At 44.0% G+C, this 18,334-nt stretch overlaps 1 protein-coding gene across 3 annotated transcripts in view; it reads left to right on the forward strand.

Annotated features, from left to right (window-relative positions):
- The window catches only part of Poc1b (POC1 centriolar protein B), an 84,019-nt gene that overhangs the window by 53,700 nt on the left and 11,985 nt on the right, over positions 1-18,334 (forward strand). For all 3 annotated transcript variants that reach the window (XM_050135490.1, XM_050135488.1, XM_050135489.1), the window contains one exon: positions 5,590-5,670. In XM_050135490.1, the coding sequence (XP_049991447.1) occupies positions 5,590-5,670 (81 nt within the window). The remainder of the gene's footprint in view (positions 1-5,589; positions 5,671-18,334) is intronic.

The following is an 18,334-nucleotide window of genomic DNA, read 5'->3' on the forward strand; positions in this document are numbered from 1 at the left end:
GTCTATGGTGTGGTGTACATATTTTAATTTACCAAATTCCATAAAGTGGAACACATCCATCTGCCAGATTTCATTCCTTTCAGTACCCTTTGGGTTACTCCCTGCAGGCAACAGTGTTTGATTATAGAAAGAACAAGTAGGACATCTCTTTATAATGTCTTTAGCTTGTTGCCATGTAATGGAAAACTCTTTCTTTAAGCCTATACTATTGAAGTGATCTTTTTATGAAATTCTGAGGCCTGCAACACACTTCCAATCAATAATTGATCAATCTCAGCGTTGCCTTGTGCTAGAGGACCTGGCAGACCCATATGAGATTGTATGCTGAATCCATTCATCCATAGGTGCTAATCTAGACCTTAAAGGCCCAATTATCTTTTTACATTCTATGTTTGCATTTTCAAAAGCTAGATATTCAAGAAGTATTCGTCTAGCTTCTGGGTCTGTTACCCCTATGTCCAGAGCCTTAATTAATCTTTGCAAAAAGTCAATAAAGGGAGCAGGAAGTGAAGAGAGAGAGAGATCAGAGGAAGTAGCCGCTTTTTTAAAGGGAGAGAGACCACGCCCCAATGGGCTGGTATCACAGCAGCTATTGGTTGGAGGAGCGGAAGGACCTCCCGCAACAATAATGCTTTGTAGAGAGCATATTTTTAGCGGTTTCAAAAAAAAAAATAATTGAGTTATTAAGGTTTTGGAAGTTTTTGTTTGGTTGGTTTTTGGTTTTTAGAGATAGGGTTTCTCAGTGTAACAGCCTTGACTGTTCTGGAACTCACTTTGTAGACCAGGCTGGCCTCAAACTCGCAGAGATCCACCTGCCTCTGCCTCCCAAGTGCTGGGATTAAAGATGTGCGCCACCACACACCGCTATCACATTATTTTTTAAGTCCTCACATTAATGGATATGGATCCGTCACAGAAAGAAAAACACAGGTAAAACTTTCACACAGATGTCGTGAAGATCAGGAGAAAATTACTATGCTCACTTGTGATAAACTATGTTTAAAATACTTAATTCTGTGGGTTAAAATTTCTCTCAAAGCTTTAGGAGGGGCACTTACATTACTTCAGAAATATTTTTAAACTGAAAACGTTGAGTATTCCGAATTTAAAGAAAATATAAAATTACTATTTTTAAGAAAAGGTTTTGAAGTAATTTCTCTTCTTGTTGTAGAGGCCAGGATTGTTTAATGTTTGAGTTTGGAGCAGTATCAACTCCCTATGATTTATACTTTATGTTTTCCTAACCTTCTGCGTGACGTTTTTGGGCAAAGCTTGCCAGCCTTAACCACTCTATTTGTATAAAGGTCGGGAACCCTGCAGAGTCTCAGGTGTGTGAATTATTAATCCTTACACGGATAGAGAGGTGACAGCCACATGGATCTGAGAAAACACCAGAGGAAGGCAGGTGAACCATGAAAGAAGCCTTGCTGTGTGGGTGCCCCTCCTGTGTCCCCTCCTCTGGGCTACTGACAGCCGCCACTGTGTCCTAATTAAAATGAAGCAGGAGACCTGTGTTCTGTGATGTCGGGAAAGCGCAGTCTTTACCCAGGGGTCCGCCTAGCCCGGATGCATTAGTAGGAGAAGTTCATGTCAGCCTCGCCAGCTGCCACGAGAGAGAACTGAGCTATACTGCTCCAGGAAGAAAAGAGAAACCCTGCTTTCAAAGAGTAGTCCTGTCTGACATTTGCGTAACAGTGCCTCTGGAGCCTTGTCTTCATTTACATATTTAATGGAAACACCAGAAAGCATTAGAAGGGATAGATCCTTATGAAACTAGTGGGTCAGATCGTTCTCCTCGGCTTGGCAGACTATTAGAAGGCATAGTCAAAATTATTAATAAAATAATTATTTTAATTGCTTTCAATTTCAAAATGGCCACTTGAATATCACCATTCTCTATAAATTGCATATGAAATTCAGCATGCTATTTAGCAGGACAGGACATATCCTTTTACTTAAATATTTTTTGATAGCCTGACCATGATTCCTTGTTGAAAATTCTGTTGTGATCAATATCTTATCTTACATCAGGTTTTAACCTTAATAAGGTTAGGAACATTACCACTGAGGATGAAAATATGGTTGCCTATCTACCAATCCTGGATTTTAATTCTAACCGAAGTACATGCTTATGCTTTTTGACCCCAGTAAATATCCTGAGGCACTTATATGACAGCAGTAATAGCAGTAAGAATGCTTAGCGCCTATACAATACTTTCCCATGCCTCTGCATAACTGATTTCATATTGCCACAAGGACAGATACTGGAAGTCGGCAATGCTTTTATCCGCACGAGAGCTGAAGTGAGTGGAGTTGGAGCTGGCAGTGCTGGCGTCGCAGCCCTGGCGCCATGGCTCATTGCGCATCTTTACCCATCTATCGCTGCGCTTCCGTTTCATAAAAGCTCAGACTGCCGGGTCTCCCTTTGTGCTGGAGGTCCCGGCTTTCGGACCCACCCGTTCCTTGCCCTTCATGAGCATGCAGCCTACGAAACATTACAGACTGCATCAGTACAGGCACTGATGTTGTTGGACTCCTTGGTGATGAAGACCCTCGGAGCAGGGTGTGGAGGGGCCTTCAAGACTCCACACAACCTCCTCCTCATTCAGTGACCTCAGTTTTACACACACACACACACACACACACACACACACACACCGCCCTGCTCAGCCGATGACAGCCCAGCCTCAGTCCCACCCATTTAGGTAACTTGACTTTATGTGACAGCATTTTCTGCTGCCACGCAGTAAAACACTAGGAATTACATACATTCCGAGCTGACAGACAGCCGAAAAGGTTTTTACTGGAGGTTCCTCCGCTTTTCTTGTAACTTAGCTTCCTGAGCAATTTCCAGTTCAGAGGAGGAAACCAACTAGTTGAGCATTTTTATGTCTACACTAGATGGCAGTAGAGAGAAGAGGAACCCGTCTCCCGCTAGCTTGCCCAACAGTGAAGAGTGAAGTCAGGTGTCTTCACAGGAGGGGTCTTCACCGAGCTGGGTGAGGAGGTGCTGGTTTTGTGCTGCGGACCCTCCGGAAGGAAGCAGGGGTGTTGGTCGGATTGTGTCTTCCAGCTGCACACCCCCTCTCTACCACAGTGGGCTGGATAAACATTCCTGAAACTACAGCTAGAGCCCGAGCCCGGTGGCGCACACGCCTGTAATCCCAGCACTTGGGAGACACAGGGGGATTGAGGCCAGCTTGTGCACAGCCATCGTGAGATCAGTCCCTACAACAAAACCAGCAGGCCAGCAGGCTGGCTCAGCAGAGCATGCAGCCCAGCCTGCCAACCTGACTCAAGTCACTGGGATCCACCTGGTGGAAGCAAAGAATCCAATCTCACAAATTCTCCTTAAACCTCTTGCACATGTACCACGGTGCACTCCCGTGTGTGAGTGTGCACGTGCACACACACACACACACACACACAGAAATGAAATGTAATAACTATAGCTCCAGCTGTGCCCATCAAGCCCGGGTGCTCAACAAGCTGTTCTAGCCGGGGCTCAGCCTGCAGTCAGGGTCCGTCTCTCCCAGGTGGATCTCGCTAAAGCGCTTCACACTTCAGCCTCCTGGTTCTCCCAGACTCCTTCACTCTTCGTAATCTGGCCTCTGTCAAACTTCAGTCTCTTTCTTTCCTGCCACCGTCCTTTGGCTCATTGGTACCATGCCCCTACCCTGCCACCGTCCTGGGAGGCTCTTTTTCTCACCCTATCTTTTTTATTTTATGTGTGTTAGTGTTTTGCCTGCATGTGTATGTGAGGGTGTCAGATCTTAGAGTTAACAGACAATTGTGGGCTGTCGTGTGGGGGCTGGGACTTGAACCCCGGGTCTGCTGGAAGATCAGTCAGTGCTCTTAACCACTGAGCCATCTCTCCAACCCCTCTGACTTGTTTTCTAAAGTTTGTCTTATTTTTATTTTTGTGTGGAGAAGTTGTGTTAAGTTGTATGTCCTTCATAAGTGTCCTCTGTCGCTGAGCAGTGAGCCAGCGTTTTCTTCTGGACCCGAGTGCTCTGAGTGGTAGTCCCATTGGTTTGCTATAGGGTCCTGCCGTCCGTATAGGGTGAGTAGATTTAATGTGGTATGCTTTGGGGGCCCTTGAATTTAGAAACAACTTCCCTCAGAGGCAGTCATCAGTCCAGAAAAATCATTCTGTTTTCTCTGTAATTTTACTGCATACATATTTCCAAATCTCTAATTAAATATTGTTGTGCTTTGAATGGTCGGGAACTTTGGGGTCCACTGGATTGTACTGAGTATTTTTTTTCTATAACCAGCCTTTTCATTTTGTATAAAAACCTTGAGATGCGTGTGTAACATGAGGTGCTACGTTTGTATGTTGTACAGAGCTGCGTGGACGTCAGTGACGTCGCATTACAGGCATTCGGCACGGTGTAGTTCACGGTTTGTCTGTTACATAGCGCTGAACACTGCTAACACGCCAAGCTCTCCGGTTTTTCCCATGGTGTTAGTTTAATTTTCACTTTTCTCGTGAATAAGGCCGCTGAGCTCCTCTGCATATTGTCATCAGCCCTTAGGTTTTCACTCCTGTGGATTTATTGCCGTGGGCTTTCTGCGTTTCCGTGTGAAAGCTTTCAGTAGAGATTTTAGTTATTGCCCCTTTTATATTAGATATCATATTACCTCCTCTGTTCCATTTCTGTGTGTTAATTTTATGGTATTCCTTGTGATCCCACAGCAGGTGTGATCACAGACACATTCTCCCCTGCCTTCTACTTTGCTTTTGCAGTTTTCCAGACGCCATTCTCTGCCTCTGGTTATAATGAAGATCTAACGTGTTTGTCCTGGAGTATTCTAGAGTCTGACATCACATTTGGGTTCTACTTAGCCCCTGCCTTCCCTTCCTAGCAGGGATCCACGGACCTAGTCAGTGTTCAGAACTGTCCGTCATCCGTCTGTTAACTAATGTAGCCACCGTGCCCTACTGTGTAGCGCGCCTTGCTTCTGAACTGTCTGTGGCACTCCTGTCTGTGTACTTGAGACTTCTTTAACGGCAACAGAAGTGTTAGGCTTTCCCATGAATTCCTGGTGAATTTTCTTCAGTTTTAAGTATTTGATGTGTCCATGTTTTAACTTCATGCTGAAATGCATTTGGGTTTATATGTTGGTTGGGGATAGCAGTGTTCTTCGCTCCCCTTAGCGGGGCTGGCAACAGTAGAGTCTGATTCTTTCTCCACAGGCAATCACCCATTTTTGAGTGAAGCTTGTCCCTCTGATTCTTACATCTTAACATTTTCTTTTTCTTTTTTTTTTTTAATGTACTGGCTAGGATTTTTTTCTGCATCTCTTGAGGTGGGTCTTTCTACTTTAATATTCCCCTGTAGGTGAATTACATTGCTTTTATAATTTGAAAATAACTGCTTCTGGCTTTATGTTCAACATAGTAATCTCTTTTACATTAGTAGGCTTTAGTAGATTCATGTTTTGCCAATAGTATATGCTTGTCAGTGAATATATTCTTTATTTCTAGAATATATTAAGAATACTATTTGATTAGTTTTTTTTACAAATAGTATTGGTTTCTTATGTAGAAGATATCACATTAACTTATTTTATGTTTGCACACAGATTAATCCAAAACTTGAGGTGATGGATTTGCAGAGTTCCTCTCCCCCTGTCGTGGATGTCCTTTCTTTCGATTCTGCCACAGTAAGTTCTTTTTCTTTAACTTCAGCAGTGTTAAATTACTTGCCACAATCGATTTCCTTAAGAAGTGTATGAGTTGAATAACAGCCTAACATTCCTGCATAGCAAGGCTTAGCACAAGTCACTTGTAGGTTTCTCAGCCACGAGGGGGAGCAGCAACCATTCCAGAACAGCTTTTCCTTTGAAGACCTTAAACTCAGTCTAATTGACTCTCCTGGCTCCCCGCTCCCCACCCCTACCCTGTTCCTGCCCTTTGTATATTACACTGCTGCCACAGGACAGACTGCCTGCTTTGTCCAAGTCTTCCAGAGATGCTTGCCATCTAGACTTGCCTTTAGAAGCTCTAAGGACAGCAGGCAGTTCCTTCTCTTTGTTTTTGTTAATCTCTTGATAGAAAAGATCCCTAATATTTGCAACTTTGTTTCTAAAAATTATCCACTAGTCTACACACTGAATGTCCAAAGGCTTCCGAATTAACTTGCGCCTTTCACCTTCTGAGTCCGCTCACTCTTCTACATCGATCCACGGGTCACCCCGCTGATTGCACAGCCTTGCGATGAGAACAGCTACTGCTAGGCTGTCCATTTAGTTCCATACCTTAGGTAAGATTGTAAAGAAACACAGCCTGGCGTAGCGGCTGGAATAGTATGGACTGCAGAGGAGTTCCTCCTGTGCCAGAAAGTACTCCAGTTACAAAGTGTGCTCTTGGCACTGATGCCCAGCAGAGGACATCTTCTCATGAGACGTTGTGGTATCAGCCAGCCACATGGTGGCAGCCAGGAGCTCACTACCAGAGGGAAAGCCCGGGGTCAGCTGGTGAAGTTGATCTAGGCACTTAAAGTGCTCATGTGTAGAACCCATCAGCATTTCTGCATGGATGAATAACTTGTCGAATTAAGCATTAACTAGCTGTCTAAAATTAGTCACAATGCCTTCCCTGTAGTAAGTCTTCAATGAATTTGTCCCAACATATGTCATTGACCTTATACATTCCAGTGAGCTGAGTGTTTCGTCCTATGGTTAGGTTGTAACTTATCCAGCAGTGTTCGTGGTCCTGAAATTTAGTGTTCCTGATCGAGAAACTATCTCGGATCATTGAAAATATTTGTTGTACTTATGGCGGCTCTGGCTCCTTGCCAGCACGCTTTAAATGTTGCAGAGGCTCATGGCTTGAGGGTTCCCAGCATTCCCAAGTTGGCTGTGAAAGATGAGCTTGTTACCAACCAGGGCAAAAGGGTGTCTGTCCCTTGGAGGTAACCCAGCGGTACCAGAATCAATTAGTTGACAAGGTGTCTGTGAGATTTTGAAGAGGGGTTCTGGGTAAGAAACATGACAGTTTGACAGTTGTTATAAACACAAGTAGGATTGAATACTACAGTGCCCACAAGAAGGAAGCTTTAGCCTGAATTATGTGACCGTGGATTTTTGTAAGAAAGCCAGTCTAACATCAGTAGCCTCACTTTTCAGACACCTTCCAGGTAGCTGATTTGAGAAGTAGGGAGGCCAAACCCTGCGGCGCGTGCCTCTCATCTTCGGATCTGGGAGGCAGAGGCAGAGGGCTTTGTGTTTCAGGCCACCATGAGTTACTAGTAAGACTCCATGCCAGAAGACGAAGGGCTGGCACGTGTCAGCAGGCAGTCGCCTAGCACATGAGAGCACACTACAGAGAGACTTGGCTGTCCTCCAGGTCTTCCTATGGAGAAGAATTAAGGCTTGCAGTGTAACCGTTGGTATCTTTCTGGTTTACACTTCTGTCTCCAATGCCTGGCAGAAATTTTGATGTATTATTTGGGGGTCAAAATAAGATGTTACCGAGCTTTTTTTTTTTTAAAGCTTGGTCGTACCTAAATAAATAAATAAATAAATGTCTCTCTGCGAAGGGCTGGTGCTGGCTATTATATAGACATGTTTTTAAAATGTTGATCTTCTCAAATGCCTTAATCTTTATTTTGATTATATCAAGTCGCTTATTATGTAGTTTTCTATATAATAAGAACATAGAAGCTTTTAAAAGAATCTTTTCTTCAGGCTTCTGGTTTGAATCCTAGTATTTTCATAAACGTAGACCAAGGTTCTGCCATTGAGCATTGAGTTTGGGATGACTGGGGTTTAGTTGAGGTTTGGCTAGCATGCTTGCACTTCTGGATTCCATTCCTAACAGGGGACAAGATAGCACTAAGGGAAAAAAAATAAAAAAATAAAATAAAGAAAAAACTGGGTAGTGAGGTGCACCTTTAATTTAATCTCAGCACTCTGGGGCAGAGGCAGGCAGGTCTCTGTGGGTTCAGGGTCACCCTGGTCTGCAGAACAAGTTCCAGGACAGGCTCCAAAGCTACACAGAGAAACCCTGTCTCAAAAAAATAAAATAAAATAAAATAAAATAAAATGTGCTTAGGCATTTAGCATTTGCTATGTATGCAGGGTGTCCCAGGTCCTCTTCACCACTTTTGTTATAGAAATAAAGTTGGAGACATTGGTTCGGACACTCTCTGTAAAGTGCAGGCCATGTAAAGCAGAGGGTCTGCATTCCCAGAATCTTGTATGAACTGGGCTTGGTGGCGAGAGCTAGTAATCCTGGACGAGGAGAGGCTAGATTTATGGGTCTGCGAGCTCACGGAGCACAGGGTCTAGCCTAGTTAGCAAGGCCAGTCTGGCTTCTCAAAAGCCATGGTGGGTGGCTTCCTGAATTTGACCTCTGATTTCCACATTTACCTACATACTTCCACCTACAGATGTGCCAGCTTGTTCTCTCTCTCTCTCTCTCTCTCTCTCTCTCTCTCTCTCTCTCTCTCACACACACACACACACACACACACACAAAGAGAGAGAGAAAAACTTGTTACCTTTAGGCAAATTATAGTCTTAAGTTTTTAATGTGTTAGCTTTATTGTTTGTCCTACAGGTAGATAAACAAAATGCAGGCAACAACTCTTACAGTTGTTCTTTTGGTCCCCCAAACCCTGAATTCTTCTCAAAGAGCAGAGACAGTGTCTTTAGCCTTATCCCAGCCACGGTGCGCAGTATAAGTGTAACGTGCGTGCCTTTTTTTAGAGTTGAGGACAGTGTTTCAGGTCAAATTAATTATTTATAATAAACTGAGAAGTTAAAGTTACATTGTAAGGGGAGAAAAAAAAGCCAAAATGAGCAGAGTTTTAAACTGTTGGCCAAAATCAAGACGGGCCGCATGGAGAAGCATCGCCAAGCTCAGCAGCAGCACCCGCTCTCGGTGGAGGGAACAAATGGCAGCTTCAGGGTTCTTGACGTCAAGTATGGCAAGCTTTCAAGGACGTGTTGGTAAGGGTAGTGTCCCAGAAGAGATTCTTAGTCTCCTGAGGTGACAATAGAGGACTTTTCCAGGCGAAATGAGCCCTTACCCTGAGCAGAGATGGGTAGGAATTTTTTTTTAACTAGAATATTTCAGGTAAGCAAAGCAAAATTAGTGTATTCCTTCGAGACTTTTGAAAATTTGCACCATGGTAATAAAATGTACAATAATCTACTTCTGGATTTCTCTTTCTCTCTTCCCTGTGTGTACATCTTTTGCATGCATGTACATACACACACACATACACACACTCACACACACATATACACACACTCACATACACACATACACACACACACACACACACACTTTCCTCCCTTCCTGAGGGGTGGCTTTGTACTGTGGGTGACCTTAAACTTGTGATCCTCTTGCCTTGCTCGACCTTTTCCCTCCACACCTGGCTAGTTTGGGTCCTCTGCATTGCCTTACCCAACAGATGGCAGATGTGAGCGACTCCTGGCAGGGTACCCACTCATATACATCCATGTCGCTCAGCAAATATTTATCAAGGAGCTGTTCTGTGTTGCTCCCCATTCTCGGTTTTAAAGAAATGAGAAGAAAACAATCAATTAAAATCTGCCCAGCAAAGATCCATCTTACACCCTCATCAGGGAAACAGGCATGTCTTGGATTAAAAACATAAAGTTTATGGGATAGTGGATCACACTAAAGGCTTTGGGCAGCAGCAAAAGGCTGCAGAGTGTGGACAAAATACCCATCATGCCGGGCGGTGGTGGCGCACACATTTAACTCCAGCACTCAGGAGGCAGAGGCAGTGGGATCTCTATGAGGTCGAGGCCAGCCTGGTCTACAAAGTGAGTTCTAGGGCAGTCAGGCTGTTACACAGAGAAACCTTGTCTGAGGGGTGGGGGGAGAGAGAGACCTGTCACATGGCTGGTGCCCTCCGAGGAAGGAAGTCCTGCAGTAACAATGAGAACAAGGACAGTAGCTAGCAAACGGAGGAAGCTGTCAGCCTCAGCAGTGGGGGCTTAACACAGGCTGGCTCAGGGGAGGTGGTGATGGATGGCCGGGCTCCGAAGACATTTTGAAGGCTGAGCCAAGAGGATTTCCTGACAGATTGGATGTCGGCTGTGGGACTCCCTATCTCCTCTCCTAGAGGACAGTAAGGTGGAGCCCTGAGTGATCTCCGGGCAGCTGGGCATATCTTCTGCTCAGCCTCCTTCTGACAGAGCCATGAGGAGAAAAATAGTTGTGGGTTTCTTGTCGTGGCTCTAGAACCAGGGAAAGGAGATTCTCGGCCGTCTCTGGGACTTTGGGAAATACACTGCCAACTGTCATTTAACGTCGTATTTCTCAGCAAAGCACATGGGCTTCTCTTTTGCAAAGATTTGACATCAGCCTGTTCGAGGGAAGAGAAAGGGTGCCCACTTTCATGGACCAGATGGCTCATACTACCTAGAAAACAATGTTGTATTGACACATGTGGACACAGGGAGAGTAGACTTCAGACAGAAGACTTCCACCGGTGTTGTGGCAACAGTACATCCTGGTTACCAGACAACATTGTGTAACTCGTTCAGAGTTATTTCAGTTCCTAACTACTTATGTAAGCAAAGATTTGGAAGGACTTACTTGAAAGAACACGGTGTTTGCAAATTTAAATGTCTTTAAACTAAAATGTATAACTTTGACAGCTTAAAATGCCCATGCGGGCTGGAGAGACGACAGCTCAGTGGCTAAGATCACTCACTGGCTCTTCCAGCGGACCCAGGTTCAATCCCCAGGACTTACATGGCAACTAGCAACTGTCTGTAACTCCAGTTCCAGGGCATCCAACACTCTATTTTACAGACATACATACAGAGTAAACATCCACACAGATAAAGATAAATACTTCAATCTTATTTAAAAAAAAAAAAAAAAAAAAAAAGCAGATGAACCTGTAAGTCATGGTACATTAGCCTCCTGCGCCCTCCCCTCTCCTGGTGCTAACTTCTGGGGTTTACCCACAAGCCTCTTTTAATTGGAGAAGGTTCTTTTTGAGGTTTTTAAGCTGTGCAAGCGGCTTATAATGCTACATTTGATTTGTAAGTTTAACACATACAATTTCTTATTTTGGGGGGGGAGGTGAAGGGTTTGAGACAGGGTTTCTCTGTGTAGCTTTGGAGCCTGTCCTAGAACTCACTCTGTAGACCAGGCTGTCCTTGAACGCACAGAGATCCACTTGCCCCTGCCTCCCAAGTGCTGGGATTAAAGGCATCCGCCACCGCTGTCTGACACACTTACGGTTTCTAAACCCAGATGTGCTAGTGGCTTATAGTAAGCCTTAAGCACTGTCTCGGTGGCCCTGCAGTGTGTGTGTCCCGCTCCTGAACTGATGGTTTGGAAGGAAATACACACGTGACCGCTGGACTCTTAACTGGTGCCTCCTTCGATACAACTTTCATTAAAGACTTTTTGGTCTTTATTTCATCTAATAGTAAATGCATTAAATTACACAGCAATGTTGAATGTTAGGTTCTAGGGTACTTAGTAGAAATAAAAGAGAAATTTTGCTGGGCAGTGGTGGCGCATGCCCTTAATCCTAGCACTCAGGAGGCAGAGACAGGCGGATCTCTGTGAGTTTAAGGCCAGCCTGGTCTACAAGAGCTAGTTCCAGGATAGGCTTCAAAGCTACAGAGAAACCCTGTCTCGAAAAACCAAAAGAGAGAGAGGAGAGAGAGAGAGAGAGATTTTTAAAAGATTTAAGAAATACCTTAAATTAGTCTTTTATAAAATTGAGATATGTGAAATAATTAAATTGTCAAAGGCGGTGAAGGAATAGAAGGTGCATGCTTAACAAAAGTAGATGAGGAAAACCTGCATCCATGGGTCACCTGTCAGTAAAAAGAGGCCTTGTAGTTCCTCAGATCCAGTCTTTAAAAGAGAAGAACCAGAGATGGGGAAACTGTCCGGATAGTTGGACCCTCACTCTTAAAGAACACCGCAGCCACATGCTATAAGAACCACCAACGTTTTAAATGCAAAACCGGCCTTCCCCTGGGTCCGCAGAGACTGCATTTAAAGCTCCAACAGCAGAAATGTGTACTGTGCTAAAGGAACATGGCCTCTTGTTTTCTGAACATAGCTCTCAGTACCTTAGTCTTCAATTCATCTCTCTGGGAAGGAAATGGCTCCGGCCAAGATTGTCTTTTTCTACCTACATGAATCTACCCTTCAGTAAAAATCATGACAGTAAGTCCAGGTTCTTTTATTCAAGTGTACCCTCTCCCCCCCAAAAAAAATTGCTAATTTGAGCTTCTTTATGGTTCAGAGTCATGGGGAAAGAAAATTTGATGAATTTACCAAAAATTGTGTACAAATCAAATTATATAAATTGTCCTGGTTAGATAATACGTTGTTCTGTCTCTTTGACCCCTGAGGACAAGAGAGGTTTCTTTTTCCATGTTAAGCGTGTTCATGTTATAGCAGGAAACTCTACAAAAGGTTTCTTTATGATATGCTATTGACTGCCTCACAGAGTGAATGACTGTTGCGGCTCCCTTCGGGAAATAGCACATTTCTGGGCGCCGGAGGTGTTGAAGCTGCAGATCTTTGTTCTGCCTCTAACTTCCTGCGGTACCATGTTTCTACACCGTGACTCTGCCCCGGTGACAGCACCGCCCCCCCCCCCCTGCCTGGGAACCTAAGCTGCATCCCCAGTTCCCACAGCTGAGGCTGAGGCGAAGGCATGCGGAAAATGCCCGCAGCTCTCAGCCCACACTGCCAGTGACAACTGGTTCCTTCCTCTTCCTGGGGAAGAGCAACATCCTCTGAGATGAGAGGACAGGCACTGGAGGAATGCGGGAGCAGCGGTGAGCCTCTCACAGGAGATTAATGACTTGGGGTAGCGTAGCGCTCTGAAATGGCTCTTCCCCTGCCTGTCAGCATGAAGAACTTCCTGCCCACCCAGAGGAATGCAAGGCCGTCTGTGGGGCTGTGGGATAAAGTGACCTTCCTTTTAGCCCTCCTGTGCGCTGTGCCCGTCAGGGTCCGAGCATTGGGAGCTGCTTAGGTGGTGAAACGAGTGGCCCTGATCCTTCCTCGACAGTGAGTTCTACGGAGGCAGTAATGCGTTTGCTGGAGACTTCTCAGTCAGTCCTTGGCACTTTCTGAAGTTACAGGCTATGAAATCTTGGGGCTTCCGAGAGATTCACAACCCCATGATCTTGGCTCTTCAGGCCAGCACTGGCTCTCCCTTAGTTTTGTCTCTTGCCAGTTCCCTTCTGTTCTTGGGACAGCCAGACAAAATAGACGCTATTACACCTGGACCGCAACGTATGCGCATACATCCTCAGGCACAGATAACGAGCCTTGTTGCTGAACCAGCCAGCCAGTCCCATTACTTAAACTTCTGGCTGACTTAATTTGTCTTTTACATTTAACACGTTTCAGAGTGATTCGATTTCATTCTTCCTAATTCCTACAGTATTTTCTTCTTCGCGGGAGATAAGACTCTGATTTTCCATGTGCTTTTAAACTTTCTTTTTTCCAGATCACTGCAGATTTTTGGTGGGTTTCTGTGTTTATGGTGGCTAAATTCTTTACTGTTTGTTTTCAGTAGAAGAGGGGATGGAGAAGGAATGTCAGGCATTTCCTCTTCCTCTCCAAAATGTCCTTTTAATGAACATTCCTCTTCCCTCCTTAGGAACTAAGTGTTTTAGTTCCCAAGGGCCTTCTGAGTGTCTTCTGTGACAGTCCAGTCCCTTTCTTTGTTCCCCAGCCTTTAAAAGGTCATTGGTCAGTGTGTTTGCTATCTCCACTTCCCTCCCAGCCCTCTCTAGTCTTGACAAAACTTCCAGGCCTCTGCAAGGAGTCCCTTGTGTTAAACTGTTGCAGCTAAAACAACTGTTTCAGCTTATGCTGTTCAGGGAGACCCTGGATAACATATAGTAAGTCACCCTGAAGAATGGACAAGATCTAAACGCAAAGATCTCTAGGAAAGAATGCTCGCCGCAGCGTTGTTGCTGACAACATCCGCAAGAAAAGAACGTAAAACAGATATCCTTTAGAAGATACTGGCTAGACCGAGGGATAGTGTGTCAGCAGACGGGCTGTTATGTGCCGGTTCTGTGTCTAATCACAACTAAATGCAATGTAACACGGTTCTCTCGGAGGTCCTGGTCGGGTAGAAAAATCTATGGAGCACTGCTAAGGCATCTGACTGACACTGGCCTGCTTGCCGTGAGGACTGGGTTCAACTTCACCCCCAAGGGGAGAAAACCGACAAAAATTCAATGTAGACCGAGTTTTCGATGAGAGTACAGTGTTCACGGGTTCATAGTGGTGCCGTGGTTATGATAGAGAATGGTCTACTCTTTAGAACACAGCATTGTCAGAGTGTGGGTAAAGGGCACAATGCCACCAACTGTCAGGAGATTTAGGGGGAAAACTCAACATGACAGTTGTAACAAAATTTAACAATCTGCATTGTTATTCCCGTCCTCATTGTCCTCTGTTATTGTTTTTATAGCAACAGTTCCCTAATTTGAAACTGTTTCAAAATAAAGTATAAGGAACAGAATTACATTTTTCGATGTCTCAAGTGAAAATCCTCCAGACATCATATGAAAAGAGTTTTTTTTTTTTTTTTTTTTTAAAAGACTTTAATTTTGTAACAGGGAAGGGTGTGTTGATCCAGTCAAAATTCTTTCTCCATGCCTCCCATACTTTAACCTCATTGGTGGAATTTGCCCCAAGTCCATCTAGTTAGCAAGCAAATAATGAGACTGGGTTTTGTTTTTGTTTTTTTTACTTCTACTTGACTTTTGAATATGTGATTTTAGTCACTGTGTGGCATATGCTTCTACAAGCAGCAGCTTTTGTATTCTATAAAGAAATGGTTAAAGAATAAATGACAGTTGAAAAATAGTAGAAGGCACGTGTGTACCGTCAGATAACAAATCGATGCTGTCCCTTGCCAGAAGCAGACACTGTGCGCCCATTGATGTAGTCTCCCAGGAAGAGGGTGAGGTTGTTAGAATCCAGAAACTTGGAGAAGAGGCCTTGTCTTCCAGCCTCAGGAGCTAGGGGACAGACACTGGGGGTACACAGACCTTCAGTAGCAGTGACCAGCTGGCTGTGGGCCCAGGGTCACTAAGAACTGGGGGTAGGAGGACCCTGACAGGAAGAGCAGGCTTCCACCCCACTGGCCTGGGGTCCCCCTCTCACGGTTTCCCTTTGCAAAGCCTAAGGAGGATCTGTTGTCATGGGCTACTGCGGTTTGCTGAATGGCCAGTCTGCCTCACAGACAGTTCCAAAGATGGATCTGCTTTCGAGGATAGGAAATTTTAAAAAGAGCTTCAGAGCATTGACTTCATTCTGAAATATTTGTACAAATGCTTACTCTCAGTAGTAATATAAGATTTTCTGGAGGCTGCAGAGATGGCTCAGCAGTTAAGAGAAAACCAGAGTTCGTTCCCAGCACCCACATCCTCCCTCCAAGCCCTCCCGTATACCCCTCTTCTTTTACTAATTGTTATCACATGCATAAATGTATGTGCATATGTATTTCTAAATATTACGTCTCAGTCTATATAGGGTTACTTGTGTGTGTTTGAAGGGATGACCGTCAGGTGCCGCATGCCTAGCTGGTGTGCTCTTTCCTACTAGAGAGAACTGGTTCTTTCCCATCTCAGCTGCCAGTGGTCCTATACGTTTGAGGCCTCGCATACTCTTCCTGTCCACTTTGATGTGTCCATTGGTGTTGCCCTTGTTCAACTCTTCCTTGGGAAGTCATGTCACTGAGACTCTGTGGGTGTTGCTTCTGACATTCCTAGGAGCCACAGTGTCCCAGCAGACTCCCTCATGTTGATGGGAGGGCAGAACGTGTGTGTATATGAATCTATGGCTATAGTGGGAGAGAGTGCTTTTACACATGGTGCCTTCCGGGCTCACATACACGCAGGTCGTCAGGCTGGGCGGCAAGTGCCTTCACCTGCCAAGCCACCTTTCTAGATGTGTGTTTATTTCTGATTATTACGATAAACAGGAAGTATTGCCAAGCTAACTTCACATCTAGAGATTTGTGTAGCTTTGACTTGCTCATCTGTGCTTCTTAACCTGCCTTTTTGTATAATCTCACTTTTCTATTGTTTTGTTCATTTAAAAATTTATCTCTAGGTCACTTAATTCCAGTGATTGCCCTTTTGCTGGAAGCCACAAACATGCTGTTCTCATTTGTCACTTGTCTTGACTGTCGAGCTGTGTTGACATTTGGGAAATGATCATTTTGTCTTTATGTTTTGTTTCAATTCTCTTCAGAAATCCCTGAAAGGATTTATATATCTCTAGCTATTCTTTTGTTTTTTCATTTTAAGTTTTATTTTTAATGATAAATTAAAAAATTTTAAATATAGTAATTTAGTTATCAGATGCAGATTGATAATTTAAAACATGTCCTCAATCCACACTGTTTCTTTGCTTATTTGAATTACATTCACTAAACATACTAAGTTTTTTTTTCTCTAATGGCCTTCTCTTCTGTCTAGTTTTCCCATTTGATCTTCTCCAATGCCTTAATTGTTGTAGCTTTAAAATGTCCTTTCCGGCTCTTTACCTACGATGGAAACTTGAGGATTATCCCGCCAGTTCCCAGAAAACACCGCACTGAGCACTACTTGGCCTAGCATTTGGCTAATAAAATAATTTGAGAGTAATTGCCAACTCGAATAGCTTGTGTCACTCATCTAGGAATGTAGTATTATGGATGAGTATCTAATAGCCTTCCTGCATCAGATTCAGGAGCATCCTCATCACAGTCCTGTGGTCCCCGTAAAAATAGCCACCGTGTGCTACTTAGCATTTACCTCCTTACTTACGCATCCGCATGGATTCTCTCATTACACAAAGCAGTCTTAGGGGCGAGGCAGTTTGCCCAGAGTTACACGGCTACGAGGCGTGGAAGGCAAGCAAGGCCTGGGCTGGACTGAGTCTCTGCTCTGAGTCCCTAACTCCCCAGACAGTTAAGACCTCAGCCGCCTGCCTCGTCACTTAGAATCCTAGTGTTAGCTTCCTTCCTCACGTTGTTTCACAGAGTATGCTTCTCCACTGTAGCTTAGTGAAAAAGGAGGCGCAATGAGTAACTCTGATTATTAAATGTCATCTAACATCAGGATTTGCTAATGTTGATGAAAGGATGCTCTAAACTGGAAATCTGCAATGGGGGATAACCATTTCTAAAGTTTCGAGGTCACGCATAATTAAAATCACTCCTTATTTTAGCAGAGCTGCAAATTCATCCTTAAGATGAAACAAAGACAGTTGTGTGCCTTGGAATGTCAGCCAAAGAAGAATTTGTCTAAAAAATAGTCTTCCAGATTTGTGCTTCTAAGAAAAAACTATGTATGTTTGTGCAGTTCATTGCATACTGATGTTAATGCTATGTTAATTTTTTACATTTGTGTGTGTGTGTGTTGGAGTGAGCACAATCCACTGTGCCCATGCATGGAGGCCAGAGGACAGTTTGGTTCTGTCCCCCAACCAAATAGATTCGGGAATCAAACTCAGTTCATGAGGCCTGGCAGCGAGTGCCTTACTGAACCGTCTTGCTGGTCCCTCTTAACAGCATTAGAGATTTTATTTTCTTCTTTACTTTCCTAGCAGTCATTTACATCTGCTGTTCTGTCTTAACACTTGGGCACTTAATGTGTTAGGAACACCCCATGCAGAGAAAAACAAGCTCACTGATACACAATTAAGTGATATAAATTTTCTGGGCAGTGGTGATGCAAGCCCTTAATCCCAGTATTCAAGAAACAGAAGCAAATGAATCTGTGAGTTCGAGGCCAGCCTGGTCTACAGCGTGAGCTCCAGGACAGCCAGGGCTACAGAGAAACCCTGTCTCAATAATAATAATAGCAACAACAACATAAGTTCAAACATATAAGATTTTGTCTAAAAAAATTTTTTTTAATGTGTATGGATGTTTCATCTGTCTGTATGTTGTATGTGGTACCTGTAGCAGCCAGAAGAGGGCATCAGATCCTCTGGAACTAGAATTATGTTTGGTTATGAGCCACCATGTGGGTGTGGGAACTGAACCTGGGTCTTCTGGAAGAGCAGCCAGTGCTCCCTCCAGTTCCAGTTCAAATGTACTTTTAATTGAACATGTCGACAAGTTTCCCGAATTGTTAGACTGTAAGAATTTGTTTTAATTTTCATTTCAAAGTAAACCACAACCCACTACAATGTATTTAAAACTTCCAGTTTAGAGACCAGCAGTGTTTTCTCAGATAATGCATTGGTATATTTAATTCGGTGTCAAGAGCCGTCCTCTCTAATATTAAATGTGACGATTATTCTTACTTGGTTATTAGTCAAAGGAAATGACAGTTGTGGGCT

Source organism: Alexandromys fortis, unplaced genomic scaffold (genome assembly GCF_014885135.2).
Source record: "Alexandromys fortis isolate MF-2015 unplaced genomic scaffold, M_Fortis_MF-2015_v1.1 scaffold_24, whole genome shotgun sequence".
Lineage (NCBI taxonomy): Eukaryota > Metazoa > Chordata > Mammalia > Rodentia > Cricetidae > Alexandromys > Alexandromys fortis.